Raw genomic sequence first — 18,112 nt, forward strand, 5'->3', positions numbered from 1 at the left:
TGCTTGTATCTTCATAAGGAAAATTGGCCTGCAGTTTCCTTTCCTTGTCGTGTCTCTGTCTGTCTTTGGTATTATAGTACAGTTGGCCTCATAGAATGAGTTAGGAAATATTACATCTTCTGTTTTTTGGAAGAGTTTGAGGAGGAATGGTGTTAATACTTTTTTAAATGTTTGGTAAAATTAACCAGCAAAGCCGTCTGGTCCTTTTCTTTGTTAAGAGGTTTTTGATTATTCATTCAATTCCCTTACTTGTTATAGGTCTATTCAGATTTTCTATTTCTTCTTGAGTCAGTTTTCGTAGTCTGTGTGTTTCTAGAAATCAGTCCATTTTATCTAGTTTATTCAACTTGTTGGTGTACAGTTGCTCATAACCTCTTATAATCCTTTTTATTTCTATAAACTTGATAGCTACGTCACCTTTTTCATTTCTGATTTTGGTAATTTGAGTACTCCTTTTTCCTTTGCCAATCTAGCTAAGGGTTTGTCAATTTTGTGGATCTTTTCAAAGAATCGACTTTATATTTTAATTGATTTTCTCTATTGTTTTTCTCCCCAACGTGTCTGCCAGTTTGTCGTACTGTAGGCGCTTGTGTGTTGCTGTGATGCTGGAAGCTATGCCACCGGTATTCAGCTACCAGCAGGGTCACCCATGGAGGACAGGTTTCAGCTGAGTTTCCAGACTAAGACAGGCTAGGAAGAAGGACCCGACAGTCTACTTCTGAAAAGCATTAGCCAGTGAAAACCTTATGAATAGCAGCGGAACATTGTCTGATATAGTGCTGGAAGATGAGCCCCCCAGGTTGGAAGGCACTCAAAAGATGACTGGGGAAGAGCTGCCTCCTCAAAGTAAAGTCGACCTTAATGACATGGATGGAGTAAAGCTTTCAGGACCTTCATTTGCTGATGTGGCATGACTCAAAATGAGAAAAAACAGCTGCAAACATCCATTAATACTCGGAACCTGGAATGTACGAAGTATGAATCTAGGAAAATTGGAAATCTTCAAAAATGAAATGGAACACATAAACATCGATATCCTAGGCATTAGTGAGCTGAAATGGACTGGTATTGGGCATTTTGAATCAGACAATCATATAGTTTACTATGCTGGGAATGACAACTCGAAGAGGAATGGTGTTGCATTCATTGTCAAAAAGAACGTTTCAAGATCTATCCTGAAGTACAACACTGTCAGTGATAGGATAATATCCATACACCTACAAGGAAGACCAGTTAATACGACTATTATTCAAATTTATGCACCAACTACTAGGGCCAAAGATGAAGAAATAGAAGATTTTTATCAGCTGCTGCAGTCTGAAATTGATCGAACATGCAATCAAGATGCATTGATAATTACTGGCGATTGGAATGTGAAAGTTGGAAACAAAGAAGAAGGATCAGTAGTTGAAAAATATGGCCTTGGTGGTAGAAACAATGCCAGAGATCAAATGATAGAATTTTGCAAGACCAATGACTTCTTCATTGCAAATACCTTCTTTTCACCAACACAAATGGTGACTATATACATGGACCTTGCCAGATAGAACACACAGAAATCAAATTGACTACATCTGTGGACAGAAATGATGGAAAAGCTCAATCTCATCAGTCAGAACAAGGCCAGGGGCCGACTGTAGAACACACCATCAACTGCCCATATGCAAGTTCAAGCTGAAACTGAAGAAAATCAGACCAAGTCCGTGAGAGCCAAAATACAACCTTGAGTATATCCCACCTGAATTTAGAGACCATCTGAAGAACAGATTTGATGCACTGCACTGAACACTAGTGATCGAAGACCAGATGAGTTGTGGAATGACATCAAGGACATCATCCATGAAGCAAGAAGTCATTGAAAAGAAAGGAAAGAAAGAAAAGACCAAGATGGATGTCAGAGGAGACTCTGAAACTTGCTCTTGAGTGTTGAGCAGCTAAAGCAAAAGGAAGAACTGCTGAAGTAAAAGAACTGAATAGAAGATTTCAAAGGGCCTCTCGAGAAGACAAAGTAAAGTATTATAATGACATGTGCAAAGAGCTGGAGATGGAAAATCAAAGAGGAAGAACATGCTTGGCGTTTCTCAAGCTGAAAGAACTGAAGAAAAAATTCAAGCCTCGAGTTGCAACAGTGAAGGATTCCATGGGGAAAATATTAAATGATGCAGGAAGCATCAAAACAAGATGGAAAGAATACACAGAGTCATTATACCAAAAAGAATTAGTCAATATTCAACCATTTCAAGAGGTGGCATATGATCAGGAACCGATGGCACTGAAGGAAGTCCAAGCTGCTCTGAAGGCATTGGTGAAAAACAAGGATCCAGGAATTGATGGGATATCAATTGAGATGTTTCAACAAACAGATGCAGTGCTGGACGTGCTCACTCGTCTGTGCCAAGAAATACGGAAGACAGCTTCCTGGCCAACTGACTGGAAGAGATCCATATTTATGCCTAACCCCAAGAAAGGTGATCCAACCAAATGTGGAAATTATAGAACAATATCATTAATATCACACGCAAGCAAAATTTTGCTGAAGATCATTCAAAAACAGCTGCAGCAGTATATCAACAGGGAACTGCCAGAAATTCAGGCCGGTTTCAGAAGAGGACGTGGAACCAGGGATATCGTTGCTGATGTCAGATGGATCCTGGCTGAAAGCAGAGAATACCAGAAGGATGTTTACCTGTGTTTTATTGACTATGCAAAGGCATTCGACTGTGTGGATCATAACAAACTATGGATAACACTGCAAAGAATGGGAATTCCAGAACACTTAATTGTGCTCACGAGGAACCTTTACATAGATCAAGAGGCAGTTATTCAAACCAATACTGATTGGTTTAAAGTCAGGAAAGGTGCGCGTCAGGGTTGTATTCTTTCACCATATCTATTTAATCTGTATGCTGAGCAAATAATACAAGAAGCTGGACTATATGAAGAAGAATGGGGCATCAGGATTGGAGGAAGACTCATTAACAACCTGCGTTATGCAGATGACACAACCTTGCTTGCTGAAACTGAAGAGGACCTGAAGCACTTACTAATGAGGATCAAAGACCACAGCCTTCAGTATGGATTACACCTCAACGTAAAGAAAACAAAAATCCTCACAACTGGACCAATGAGCAACATCATGATAAATGGAGAAAAGATTGAGGTTGTCAAGGATTTCATTTTACTTGGATCCACAATCAACAGCCATGGAAGCAGCAGTCAAGAAATCAAAAGATGCATTGCACTGGGCAAATCTGCTGCAAAGGGCAAATCTGCTGCAAAAGACCTCTTCAAAGCATTGAAGAGCAAAGATGTCACCCTGAAGAGTAAGGTGCACCTGACCCAAGCCATGGTATTTTCAATCCCATCATATGCATGTGAAAGCTGGACAATGAATAAGGGGGACCGAAGAAGAGTTGACGCTTTTGAATGGTGGTGTTGGCAAAGAATATTGAATATACCATGGACTGCCAAAAGAACGAACAAATCTGTCTTGGAAGAAGTGCGGCCAGAATGCTCCTTAGAGGCAAGGATGGCGAGACTGCGTCTTACATACTTTGGACATGTTGTCAGGAGGGATCAGTCCCTGGAGAAGGACATTATGCTTGGCAAAGTAGAGGGTAGGCGGAAAAGAGGATGACCCTCAACAAGACACAGTGGCTGCAACAATGAGCTCAAGCACAACAGCGATTGTAAGGATGGCGCAGGTCCGGGCAGTGTTTCGTTCTGTTGTGTGCATGGGGTCACTATGAGTCGGAACCAACTCGACGGCACCTAACAACAACAACATTGTTTTTCTATTCTCTATTTCGTATGTCTCCACTCTAAAACTCATTGCCATCAACTTGGATTCCAACTCACAGTGACCGTATAGGATGCAGTAGAACTGTCCCATAGGATTTATGAGAAGAGGCTGGTGACCTTTTGGTCTGCAGCTGCGCTCTTAACCACTGCACCACCAGGGCTCTGTCTCCAATCTCATCATTATTATTTCTTTTCTTCTGCTAGCTTTGGCTTTAGTTTGCTCTTCTTTTTCTAGTTCCTCAAGGAGTAAATTTAGATTATTGATTTGAGATCCTTCTTTTTTAAGGTAGACATTTATAGCTACAAATTTCCATGTTAGTACTATTTTTTTTTTTTTTTTGCATTCAATAAGTTTTGGCACGTATTTTTTATTTCATTTATCTCAAGGCATTTTCTAACTTCTTTTGTGATTCTGTCTTTGCCCCATTGGTTGTTTAAGAGTGTATTGTCTAATTTCTATATATTTGTGAATTTTCCAGTTTACCATCTACAACTGATTTCTAGTTTCATTCCACTGTGATTGAAAAAAATGCTTTGTATAATTTAAATCTTCTATGTTTACGGCCTAATAGGTGGTTCATCCTGGAGAATATTCCATGTAGAGAGGAATGTGTATTCTGCCATTGTTGGATGGAGTATTCTGTATATGTCTGCTATGTTTAATTGGTTGATAGTGTTGTTCAAGTCCTCTATTTCCTATTGGTCTTCTGTCTGGTTTTCTATCCGTTTTTGAAAGTGGGGTATTGAAGTCTCCAACTATTATTGTATATTATTGTGTATTTCTCCTTTCTACTCTCTCCTCAAACTGTTTTGGCTTGATATATTTTGGGGTTCAGTTTTTGGGTATGTATATGTTTATAATTATTATAATTTCTTGATAGAGTGAATATTTCATCAGTACATAATTTGCTGTCTCTTCTAAACTTTTTTTTTTACTTAAAGTCTATTTTTTCTGACAATAATATAGCTAATCCATTTATCTTTGAGTTAATATTTGCATGGATTGTCTTTTTCCATCCTTTTACTTTCAATCTCCATTTGTCTTTATATCTAAAGTGAGTTTCTTTTATACAGCATATAGACTATTTTTTCTATTAATTCTGCAAATCTCTTCCTTTAAACTGGACAGTTTAATCCATTTACATTTAATGTAATTATAATAAGTAAGAACTTACTTTCCCCCAGGTGTCTGTCAGTTTGTCATACTATGGGGGCTTGCAAGTTGCTGTGATGCTGGAAGCTGTGCCACCAGTATTCAGATACCAGCAGGGTCACCCATGGAGGACAGGTTTCAGCTGAGCTTCTGGACTAAGACAGACTAGGAAGAAGGACCCAGCAGTCTACTTCTGAAAAGCATTAGCCAGTGAAAACCTTATGAATAGCAGCGGAACATTGTCTGATATAGTGCTGGAAGATGAGCCCCGCAGGTTGGAAGGCACTCAAAAGATGACTAAGGTGCACCTGACCCAAGCCGTGGTATTTTCAGTCGCATTATATGCATGTGAAAGCTGGACAATGACTAAGGAAGACCAAAGAAGAATTGACGCCTTTGAATTGTGGTGTCGGTGAAGAATATAGAATACACCATGGACTGCCAAAAGAATGAACAAATCTGCCTTAAAAGAAGTACAGCCAGAATGGTCCTTAGAAGCAAGGATGGCAAGACTGCATCTTACATACTTTGGATGTGTTTTCAGAAGGGATCAGTCCTGGAGAAGGACATCATGCTTGGCAAAGTACAGGGTCAGTGGAAAGGAGGAAGACCCTCAACGAGGTGGATTAACACAGTGGCTGCGACAACGAGCTCAAGCATAACAACGATTGTAGGGATGGCTCAGGACTAGGCAGTGTTTTATTCTGTTGTGCATAGGATTGCTATGAGTTGGAAATGACTCGACCGTGCCTAACAACAAGAACTTACTCCTAGTATTTAGGTATTTGTTTTCTGTATATCTTATATGTTTTTTGCTCCTCAGTTCCTCTATTACTAACTTAAAATTTTTTTATTTGCTTTTTTGTAGTATACCATCTTGATTTCCTTCTTCTTTTCCTTTCTGTATTTTTACTTTTTTTCTTATAGTACATTGGTGATTACAATTAACATCTTAAACTTATAACAACTTAGTTTGAATAATACAAACTTAGTTTCAATAGTATACAAACATTACTCCTAGGCATTCTTGTTCCTCCTCTTTTATATTGTTACTGGCCCAGATTACATCTTTATACATTGTGTGACCATTAACATATACAGTCAAACCCTGCAAAAGCTGGAACCTGAGTAAGGTGGAAAACTGTTAGATGAAAAACTCAAATATTTTCTACTAAGAAAGAGTGATAAAAAAGTGGTAAGACTGCACCACGTAAAGGGCAGAAAACTTGCAAGACCTGGAAAAACAAGGCAATCCCTTCGAGTTCTAGCTTTCATAGATTTCACTGTATTTGTAATTATTATTTTATGCATTTGTCTTTTAAATCATATAGAAAAAAAAGAGACGTTACAAACCAAAAATACAATAATACTGGCATCTATATTTGCCCATGTAAATAAAACTTAACTGATATGAATTACTAAGGCTTAATATGCCATATTCCATCAACACACATGATAAGATATGCTTTTTTCACATCTTGGAAATTGACATATGTCTTATAATTGACAGCATCTTACAATCATTGTCAGCCAGGTGGCACACATGGCATAGTGGCAATTGCCTCAGATGCATATATTTTGTCACAGCTGTTTATAGTATCGTCACTGCAGTCAAGTTTCCTGAATCATTGATGCAATAAATGTTGAGTTTTACTGATGTTTAAAATACCTTTACTAGTGTTCTCTGTTTCTTCTTATGGCTTCTAGTGTCCTTTCATTTCAGCCTGAAGGACTCCCTTTAGTATTTCTTGCAGGCAGGTCTACAAACTCCTTCAGTTTTTGTCTACTTGGAAATATCCTAATTTCTCCTTAGTTCTTGAAGGATAATTTTGCGAGATATAGAATGCTTGATTGACATTTTTTTTTTCTTTTCAGGACTTTAAATATGCCATCCCACTGCCTTCTGGCCTTGATGATTTCTAATGAGAAATTGATTGTCAATCTCATTGAGAATCCGTTGTACATGATGAGTCACTTCTGTTTTGCTGCTTTCCAGGTTCTTTGTCTTTGGGTTTCAACAATTTGACTATAATATGGCTTCATGTGGCTCTCTTTGAGTTTGCTGAGCTTTTTGGATATTACTGGTGTATATTCATGACTCTTATTAAATTTGGAAAGTTTTTGGCTGTTATTTCTTCAAATTTTTTTCTGCCCCTTTTTCTCTTTCTTCTCCCTCCAGGACTCCTGTGACGCATATGTTGGTATGCTTGATGGTGTCTCACAAGTCCCTCAAGCTCTGCTCATTTCTCTTCATTATTTCTTCTTTCTGCTCCTCAGACTGGATAATTTCAGTTGCCTTATCTTCAAGTTTGCTGCTTTTTTTTTCTGCCTGCTCAAATCTGCTGCTGAACCCTTCTAGTGATTTTTCATTTCAGCAATTGTATTTTTCATCTCCAGAATTTCTATTTGGTCATTTAAAAAAAATTATTTCTTTATTGACATTATCTATTTTCTTCATACATTGTTCTCTTGATTTCCTTTAGTTGTTTGTCCATGGTTTAATTAGCCATTGAGCATATTTAAGACAACTGATTCAAAATCTTGGACTAATAATTCTAATTTCCTCAGAAACATATATATATATATAGGCCTAAAAATTGCTTTGCCTGAATACTAAAATTATTGTTTATGTTCCCCCCCAGTTTAATTGGCATGTTTACTCGTTTTTTTTTTTTTTTTTTACTTTCTCTCCACTTTTAACTTTTTCTCTCCTAGCAATATAATTCAGGATTTTAAAACTCAAAGTAAGACTCAGCCTTTAATGAAGAAATAATAATCTATGTTATCCTCAGATATCTACATAATCCTCTGATATCCTCATCTCTTTCAGGTCTCTGCTCACATGTCTCTTTAGCACAGATGTCAACCTTGACCACAACACACCTACATATTAACACAGCCTCCACCTCCGTACTTCCTTTTCACCTTACCCTTCTTTATTTTTCTCTGTAGCACTTGTCATCTGGCACACGGACCATTTTTGCTTATTTATTACCAGTCTTTCCTGAGAAGTATGTAAGCTCCACAAGAAAAGGGACTGCTATACTCCTAGTGACTGGAACAGTGCCTGGCATGTAACAGGTGTTCAATAAGTGCTGTTGAATCAGTGAATGAATAGTATTCATTACGGTAACTGTAGACTAAGCCTACTTTTGGTTATCCTATTTTGTGCTTTGTAAATTTTCTGCTTTGTCTACTTTCCTCTTTTTCATATCTATTGTACATTAGCTATTTTGTTTGCTTTTGCTTTTAAAAACAGTTTGGATTGTAAATACATTTAAAAAATTATACTGGTGACCACAATAAAGAATTCCACAAAATTTCCATGTATTTCTACTTATACTCAGATAATGAAATAGTATTTGGGCTACCTTTAAACCTGGATTTTATTTTATTTTTTTTGGCTTTAACTTTTTGCTTCTCTGCTAATCTTTTAAATTTTTTATTATTTTATCATGAGGTCCTCAGAGATTCTCATCCCCCATTTTTTTATTTTGGGCATCAATAGTAGTCATAAGTATTTCCTCAGAAGCATATGTAGTCATATTTTTTTCTTATTGTACGGCAAACTTGTCAAAAATAAAACTTAGCCAATATAAACTGCTAAGGCTCAATATACCACATTCCATCAATATACATGATAAGATACACTTTTTACACATTTTAACAGCTTGAAAATTGACATTCGTCTTATAATTGGTGGCGTCTTACAATTATTGTCAGCCAGGTGGCACTCACGACATAGTGGTCATTTGCCTCAAATGCATATATTTTGTCACAGCTGTTTTTAGTATCATCGCTGCAGTCGAGTTCCCTGAACCCTTGTTGCAATAAGCGTTGAGTTTTACTGATGTTTAAAATACCTTTGAAATATTACATTATGATTTGGAGTTGAAAGGAAGTTATTGTGGGTGCAGTAAGAGAGGAAAACAAAGCAGCAGGGCATACATTCATCAATAAAGCATTTGTCACTGGAAGAATTATCACAGTTCCACATTTTCGTGTAGAACAGCCATCGAGTATTTTCTAGCACCTAAGAAGAAAGGAGGAAACCTACAGGTGGCTGAAATTGAGATACATATACGTGATTGCCCTATCATATACCAACCAAGGCAACTGCAGGCAGGGAAATAATTTCAGAGCTAGCCATGCTTCACTCAAGATCACTATTAAAGCACTGTGTTAAAGTTTAATTGGAAGTGCTTTTCTTTCTTTACGTTAATAAAATGCAGCGCATCTTATCATCAATGGAATCTTGTTGTCAGAATCTTAGATGTGATGAAATATTTACAACATCTGTTTATATTGGCTTTGCATATGAATAACAACTTGGCTCCAAGTTCTTAGGTAATACAATTTTACTCTGAAATATATGCAGAAGAATATGTAATATTTATTGTTGTGGCAGAAAAATCCAAAGAAATCAATTTTTGCTTCTTTAAAATGGATTTACATTTAATATTTCAAATAATTCAAAACGTGTTTCTGCTTTATTTTGCTTTCAGTTTAAGAAATTAATGTCTTATTACTAATTTTTGTTTCTTTTACTCATCCTATTTTCAGTATGTATTCATTCATCCATTCATTCAGATCAAAGGCCTACGATATGCTAGAAATTGTAGATAAAATAGACATCTAACCACTGTCTCTATTCATCACTGGAACTTTCTACACTTGAAGTTTCTGAATCTTTAGCATCCGTTTTAGATTCCTTCCACTTATTTATTCATCTACATCTGAATATGTTTCTATAGTTTATAATTTGTGCTAGTAGCCCATTTAGTTTTCTTAGATGTTGATTATTTTTACTGTTTCCAAAGTAATCTTGCTTAATCTATTTTGAATTTTGTTTCTCAATATGTGCTGTTTATTCTCTACTTGCCACTCCTCCAGATCCATTCTTGGACTTTCTGTGCACTGGAAAGCTAATCGCTCAGTGATATAAGTTGACACAGTGGCTGCAACAATGGGCTCAAGCTTAACAATGATTGTGAGGCTGGTGCAGGATTGGGTATTGTTTCCTTCTGTTCTACATAGGGTTGCTATAAGCGAAACCCACTCGATGGCACCTAACAACAACTACACGAACTGAGATTCTTTTATTGTGCTTCCAGCTGGCTTCTGATTGGATTTGCCCAATGAAAGACACTAGTAGGAGATAATAAGGGTGCGGGGGAGGGTGGAGGGGAGTAGAAGTCAAGGTGGTTTTTACCTTCTCCCTGGTTTGGTAATGCAGTTCTGGCAGTGGCCGTGAACCTCCTAGATTACACTTATTGTAGGGTAGCTTCTTCTCTATTCCAGCTTTGATTGTGTATAGGTAATTGCTATGTGATACATCACTTTTGTGTGGCCTGTCTTGCCATGGTCTTGTAACTTACAAATAAGGTAACTCCAGCCCACCAAAGGAATTGGTCAGTTTTGCCATCCTGCTAGCCTTGGAATAAGCCATCCCAGATGCTGGAAAGAGAGGATCTCACCACCACTAAGAAAGAATTGCCAGGTGTGCAGCACATCCTTTAGACCTGGGATCCCTGTGGTGAGACCCTACTAGACCCAGGAGATGGAGAAAGGGCTGTAACACCAAAGATGGTGAGAAGCAGCCACAGAGAAACGGCAGCAGCAGAGGCAGCAGAACCAGGAGACTGGCAGGAGACAGTGCTGTGAGCTTCCCAGCCCATGGAGCGAGAAAGCCCACTGGCCAAGTGCCTTCAGGCAGGGGCTTGCTGGTGTGCAGTAGGGTGCCTCTGGGCACTTGATGGAGCTTGGCCCAGGGAGCTAGAGCTGAGCGCCTTGTGGCCAAGGCTTACTGGTGGAGCGGGCACTTATCGGCAGAGCTAAAAGAACTTTGTAACACTTGCCTGAGCAGGGCAGAGGCCGAGTGGCCAGAGACAGGCAGCTGAGAAGAGGCCATCCTGCTGGAACAACTGTATCCTGAATGTACCTGACCCTGAATTGTAACCTGTTTACTTCTCTAACAAGCCCCATAATTGTTGAGTATTGCCTGTGAGTTTTGTGTGGCCATTACAATGAATTATCAAACCAGCAGAGAAGTAGAAAGTGCCGTAGGAGGGATGGTTGGTGTCAGAATTGGTAAAGATAGAGGAGAGAGGAGGCATGTATGACCTCTGTGTCATAAGAATCACCATTGGGCTGTTGATCTTGATTCTCCTTCCCCTTGTGAAGTTAGAAGAGGTCAGACACCATCCCCATGTCATTTTTTACAGCAATGCTTTATAATAATAATTAAAAAAAATTGTTATTTCAGTACCCTTTCAAGTACAGGGACTGTAATAGCTTTCTTCAATTGCTAGTCTCTGGGTGCTTTATGTCATTGTTGCTCCCTTTATTCCTGTCTAGGCCCCCAGCCCCCTTATAAGTGCTCTTCAGGAGAAACACCTGAGTGGAATTCTGTCCCTGCTAGGATCATAACTGATAGAATAATATTTACCAGGAACATCCCTAGGAAACAGAATATCAAGGTGGAATTCTGGGAATTCTTGTTCACATATTCAGTAAGTACAGAGATGACCTTATGTGCCTGGTAGATATTTTGTCACTGATAATCCACGGCAAACAAGGGCAGAATGTCATTGGAGGGCAAGACTTTAGATGACCAAATGGGGTGGTTGCACTTGATTACTATGACAACCATGTTTTTTAAAAAGATTGTGAGGGTCTGATTTTTTATGGATATATTAGTGAGTATACAAAAAAAAAAACTGAAGGCCTTAAATATCCAACTCAAGGCCAGAGTAGAGAACTTTAAAGCTTATATGGGGGCTTTAAAAGAATCCCTTTGTGCTTGTAGTTGCAAGGTATATATGACTGAAGACCAGACCAAAATCTAATTTTGTGGACTGCAGACATGCAGTGCTAGTTAGATGCACAACCATGCCAAGTCTTTTATTCTAAGGCTAGGGTACTTTTGAGAAGGAATGGAACCTGGGACTTGGGATGAAGCTATTTGAGCCAATACAAAAGAATCTGAAAAACTTTGAACCTCCATATAACCTTTTGCAAACCATGCTAGCTAGAGCATCCTCTCTTCCCCGTCAGAGGAAATTATATTTCCCGTGAATATAAAAATATTTCAATGACTTTACTTGGGACAGTTGCCCAGCAAAGGGATGGTTATTAACCTGAAGACTCATTCCCACTACCTCTCTTTGACTCAAGGCCCATAACTAGAATTAAATCCTAGCGTGGTCCGGAGGGAGAATTGCATGGTCTTCTCCAGGAGGAGAGCACATATACCCCAAAGAATTGCAAGATCTGACTTAATTGCGTCATTAGGAACCAGGGGAGCATGTTTAAGAATGGATTCAAAGGGTATAGGATGACGAAATGGAATCTGCGTTGGTTCCACAGTACTGATATAGGTACACTAATATACACCAATCTAGGATTTGTGATTATATCAGCTTAAACACCTGTGAGTTACTTTAACAGTTTGCTTGGTTGGTAAATTGAAGCATGGATTCAATGATGGCCCAGAGTCAATTAAGGTGAGTTTATGAGACCTCCTTAGCATATTATAGGAGTCTGAAATTTTAGGGATATGGGAATGTTGGAGTAGATCAGTATTCTACCTAATGAGGTGCAGAACCTGCAGAAATACCCCAAACCATACCCCTGTAGGAGAACTCAGAAGATTTTCATTTCATCAAAGCATTTAAAAATGTATTGGTGGTTTCTGGCTTCTGTTAATGGTAGGATATCTTATATTGGACTAAGCCTCCTATTGGTAATAATTATAAACTCTGGAGAAAGTAGGAAAGAAAAACAACTGTTCGAAGGCACTAGGGCGTGACCAAAACCAAAGCAGAAACTGGAAGCATTTGTCTCTTGAGTAAATGGACCCACCGAGAGCAAAATCCACATTTATATAGTTTTATATCAGGGACTTCACCCAGTGTGTACAGTTCACAGTGGCTAGCTCTCAGTCAGAAAGCTACAGTTCTATTGATCTGAGGAGTCAGAGGAAGGAATATGGTACTAACATAATGGCTGCAAATTCAGAGGGAAAATCCTGGAAAGAAGGGAGCCACAAAGAGGGAGCCCAGAATCTGTATATAAAGTTCCACTAAAACCTGGGCTGAGCCTTCAACTGTACCTGTAAAGGGCAGGACTCCAGTGAGCTTGGGAGAAAACAACAACTCAAGGGCCTCACATGTCAAACAGAGATTACAAGAGCTTTCTACTGTAGAGTTAGAATTTTACTAACAGGAATTTTATAAACACACTCAGGCTTTCTATTAAAACTTGAGAAAGGCCATGCTTTTGGAGTAAAGGCCATATCCCTGGACTAGGGGATTTGCCCTAAGATGGAAGGTAAAACCAAAACAGACCCACCTGAATAAAGCCTGACACCAAGCATCCAAAAGATCAAGCTGATTGGCCAATAAATGAGCTGCCTGATAAAAGTCAACAGTCTTTGGGTGAAAAGAGAATCTAGAATGTCAAAAACATATACTCATCTCAACAACATACTCTCCACAGTGTCCAGTGTATAATAAAAATTTACTGTACATGAGAAAAAAAAATAGGAAAATGTGACCCAATGAACACATGAAAATGTGCTCAGCATTCTTACTCATGAAAATTAAATCTCCAGTGAGGTACCATCACACACTTACGAACATGGCTTATTTTAAGACTAACAATACTAAGTATTGGCGAGGATGGGAAAGAACTGGAACTCCTTTACATTGCTGGTGGGAGGTTAAGTTGATACAATCATTTTGGAAAGTGTTTGGCACCACAGATTTTTTTTTTTCCCACAAGATGCTAAACAAGCATATACTATATGAGCAACAGTTCCTTTCCTTAGTGTATACCCAACAAAAATGAAAACATGCCCAGCAAAAGACTTATACAAAAACGTTCATAGTTATTTTATTTTCAATAGGTCCCAAATGGAAACAATCCAAATACCTATCAGCAGTGGAATAGATTAAATTGTGGTATATTCACCCAATGGAAGACTGCACAGCAGTAAAAAAGAACACACTGCTGACACAAGAAATGACATGGATGAATTTCACAGTCATAATGTTGACTGAACAAAAGTGAGACACGAAAGAGTACACACTGAACTCCATTTAGATGAAGTTCAAAACCAGGTAGAACTAATCTATGGTATTAGAAGTCAGAATCATGGTTACCCTTAGGTGGTGTGCTGACATGAAGGTGGCATGAGGGAGTTTTCTGGGGTTTTAGAAGTGTTCCACGTGTTGATCTGCCTTCCAATCCCTTCTTATTGCCAGAGTCTTAAATGCTAGTGATAGCTCCTATCTCAATAAATGATTCAGTTAAACCCTAACAGTAGAATTTACCTTGATACTAATGTAAACTGAACACAAGCTTTATGGACTGAAGAGGGAATAAATAAACAGTGTTGAAGATCTAGAGAAACAGAATCATAATCTTATTGGTCTCTCCTTATCCTTGAACAAGGAAGGACCCGATAGAGGAGACTGTAAGACCATAAAACTTTTTTTTTTTTTTTGTGATGAACATCAAGTCCTAAGAAATCATGATTTCTGAATTCATATAGGAAACACTGCTGTTTGAAGTCATATCAAATACTTATAAGGCCAGAATAAATAGGTTTTAAATTAGACAATGCAGAGTGGTGATAATATTAAAAATAAACAAACAAAAAAACATTTTTTACTCTTGTTTTGAAGACTGTGTTTTTCTATTCCTGTTAGAGCTAATCGGAAATCTCCAAGTTTACCCTAATCTCCAAGTTTCTCCAAATCTCCAAGCTTACCCAATAATCTATAAAAGTCCTGCATGAGCACTGTTCTGGGAGACTGTGCATCTAAGTTAGATATTCCTTGCCTGGTAAGTTATTAATTTCAGCTTTGTTTTTACAAAATTGGTAGCTTTATTATCTTACGACTACTTGACAAAACGAACCAACAAACTAATAAGAAAAATATAAGAAAACTATAAAAATTCTTAAAAGAAAACATAGGAGTCTTTGTGACTTTGAGTTAGGCAATTGTTTCTTAGATATGACACCAAAACACAAAACAAAAAATAAACAAACTAGACTTCATTGAAATTAAAAATGTTTGTACTTTAGAGGATACCATCTAGAAAGTGGAAAAGAATAAATACCCCAAGGATGGGAGAAAATATTTTTAAATCTCTTATCTGATAAGGGACTTGTATCTAGAATGTATAAAGTACCCCTGCAAATCAACAATAAAAAGACAAAACCCAATTTTGAAGAAATGGGCAAAGTATTTGAATTTCTCAAGAGGAGATATGCTAATGGCTAATAAACACATAGAAAGATGCTCAACATCATTACTCATCAAAACAAACAAAAAAAAACAGCTGCAGTCAAGTGTCCTAAGACTCTGACTTATACAGACCCCATGGGTGTCAAGTAGAATCGTGCTTTATAGGGTTTTCAATGCCTGAATTTTCTGAAGTATGTGGCTGGGCCTTTTTTTCCAAGGCACTTCTAGGTGGACTTCAATCTCCAACCTTTCAGTTAGTAGATGAGTGTGTTAACTCTTTGCACCACCCAAGGACTCATTAGTCATTCCCCATTGCCATTGAGTAGATTCTGACTCATAGTGACCTTATAGGACAGAGTAGAACTGCCCCATAGGGTTTCCAAGGAGCAGCTAGTGGATTTGAACCGCCGAAATTTTGGGTTAGCAGCCATAGCTCGCCGTAGCTCTTTAGGGAAACGCAAATCAAAACCACCATGAGATACTATTTCTTGCTCACTAAAAAAGCTAAAATGAAAAAGATGGGCAATAACAAGTGTTAGTGAGGATGTAGAGAAATTGGACTCCTCATACATTGCTTGTGGGGATGTAAAATGGTGCAGCTGCTTTGGAAAGCAGTTTGGCATTTCCTCAAAATATTAAGACAATAGAGTTACCATATATTTGGCAATTCCACTCCTAGATATATATCCAAGAGAACTGGAAGCATATGTTCACAGAAAAACTTGTACACAAATGTTCATAGCAGCATTATAGCAAAAAAGTGGAAACAACCCAAATACCCATAAATTGATGAATGGATAAACAAAGGCCACATATTGTACGATCCATTTACATAAAATGTCCAGAGCGGGTAATTCGTGGAGACAGAAAATACGTTAGTGATTGTCAGGGGCTGGGAATGGGAGGCAGAGGTAATGGGGAGTGACTGCTAATGGGTATGGGGTTTCTTTTTGGGGTGATGAAAATGTTCAAAAATCAGATAGTGGTTATGGTTGACAGCTCTGTGGATATACTAAAAAGCACTGAATTGTACACTTTCATATATTATGGTATATGAATTGTATCTCAATAAAGCTCTGATAAAACAATATTATTGTTGTTATAATGTCTTTTGGGAAAGTAAAACATCACTGGAATTGTAAATGAGAACATACCATGACAATCCAGAGTTTTCCTTCTTTAGGGTTGGACTGTTCCTAAGGTCCTACTTCTGTAGATCCTACAAATCTATAACCTCTTAAAGGTTTGCGGCTTTAGGATTAGTGATTTAATGAGGCATATTTTACACACCTTCTAATCCCTGGGCCACCTGTAGTGCTTAGACCAACAAAAGTCTGCATTTCTCACCTGCCTTTGTCAAGTAAACCTTTCCATGTTGGGAAACGAAAGTAATATCTGAACTATAAAAACTATGATAAGACCTCCTTATGACATCACCATGAAAGTCAGCTATTAATTCAAAAGTGTTGCCGCCATCCATTGAAAGCCATACCTAGAGGAATAAAAAGATACATCACTAAAGAGCTGCTATGTAACAGTCAGCAATTACCTATTAGCCTAATTTTCCTACATGAGAAATGTCATGTAGCATGAGAATGTCTTGTAGTCTTCCCCATATCCTCACATCTATCACGCACATATACCTAGACACACACACACAAAGGGAAGTGTATAGAATCCTTACCTACTTGATCTACTTTCTATTTCCATCTTAGAGTTTGTATGACTTTGTATGTGACAGAGCATCAGGTCTCCACAGGATGCATGGTTTACGTACAAAAGAACCATTATTCCCAGCATCTCCGAAATAGGGTTCTCTTATTTAAAAAAGGATGGAGTGTTACGTGCCTCTGGATTAGGGGGAGGGAGTTTACCCCCCTGTTGATACAAGACTTCATGTTCTAGGCATCTAGGCAAGTTTTTTGTGTGGATGTGTCCATTTGCAAGCAGCATGTCCCAGTTAGTACTTTTTTCTTGTTTTCAAAAGCTTTTCCTTCCCTGATTTCAGAAAGGTACTGACTTATGTTTTCCTCTAAAGAATTTTATATTTAAATTATTAACCTATCAGGAGTTGGGCTTGATGTATGTTGCAGCACGGCGATGCACTTCAGTATTTCCCATATGTAAAACCAACTCTTCCCAACCCATTTTGAATAGTTCTTTCTTCTCCCCACATCTGCAATGTCAATTTGGCCTCCACGAACATTCTAGATATGCATGGGTCTGCTTGTGCACTTTCTTTTTTATCCCGTTGGTCAATTATCATTATCCTAATTACTGTTTTCCAAGGAGTGCCTGGTGGATTTGAACTACCAACCTTTAGGTTAGTAGCCATAGCTCTTAACCACTAAGCCACCAGGGTTTCCACAATAAATGTTAGCATAGTAGAAGTCCCTCCTTAATCTTCTACCAAAATATGTCCGCTCTTCTTGGTCTTTTGTTTTCCACATACATTGCTAGAATTAACTTAAACATCATAATAAATCTTATTGGAATTTGATTATAGTTGCATTAGATCTACAGATTAATTTGAGGTAGAACTGATATCTGTAAGTCAGCAAGTTTTAACTGTCCTTTAGTACAGTTTATAATTTTTTACGTTTGGTTCTTAGAAATCATCTATAAATCCATCAGAGCCTTCTTGAGGATTTTAAATTACTGCTTCAGTATTTTTAAAGTTATAAGATTACTGAGTTGTTTATTTCTGAGTCAATTTTTTTAAAACAAATTTTCTTGAAGTCTATCGAACATACAAAAAGTACACAAATAACAAGTGTACAGTCCATGAATTATTACTAAGCATACTCACCTGTGTAACCAGATCAAGAAATGGAATATTACCAGTGTTCCAAAAGCCCTCTGTAGTAGATTCATTACAAAAAGATTCCCAGTTATCCACCTC

General features: G+C 37.9%; 1 protein-coding gene across 1 annotated transcript in view; it reads right to left on the reverse strand.

Moving 5' to 3' along the window:
- CATSPERB (cation channel sperm associated auxiliary subunit beta) overlaps positions 1-18,112 on the reverse strand; it is a 147,151-nt gene that overhangs the window by 51,870 nt on the left and 77,169 nt on the right. The window contains exon 16 of the mRNA XM_049897973.1: positions 16,558-16,702. Within this exon, the coding sequence (XP_049753930.1) occupies positions 16,558-16,702 (145 nt within the window). The remainder of the gene's footprint in view (positions 1-16,557; positions 16,703-18,112) is intronic.

This window comes from Elephas maximus, chromosome 10 (assembly GCF_024166365.1).
Source record: "Elephas maximus indicus isolate mEleMax1 chromosome 10, mEleMax1 primary haplotype, whole genome shotgun sequence".
Classification (NCBI taxonomy): Eukaryota; Metazoa; Chordata; class Mammalia; order Proboscidea; family Elephantidae; genus Elephas; species Elephas maximus.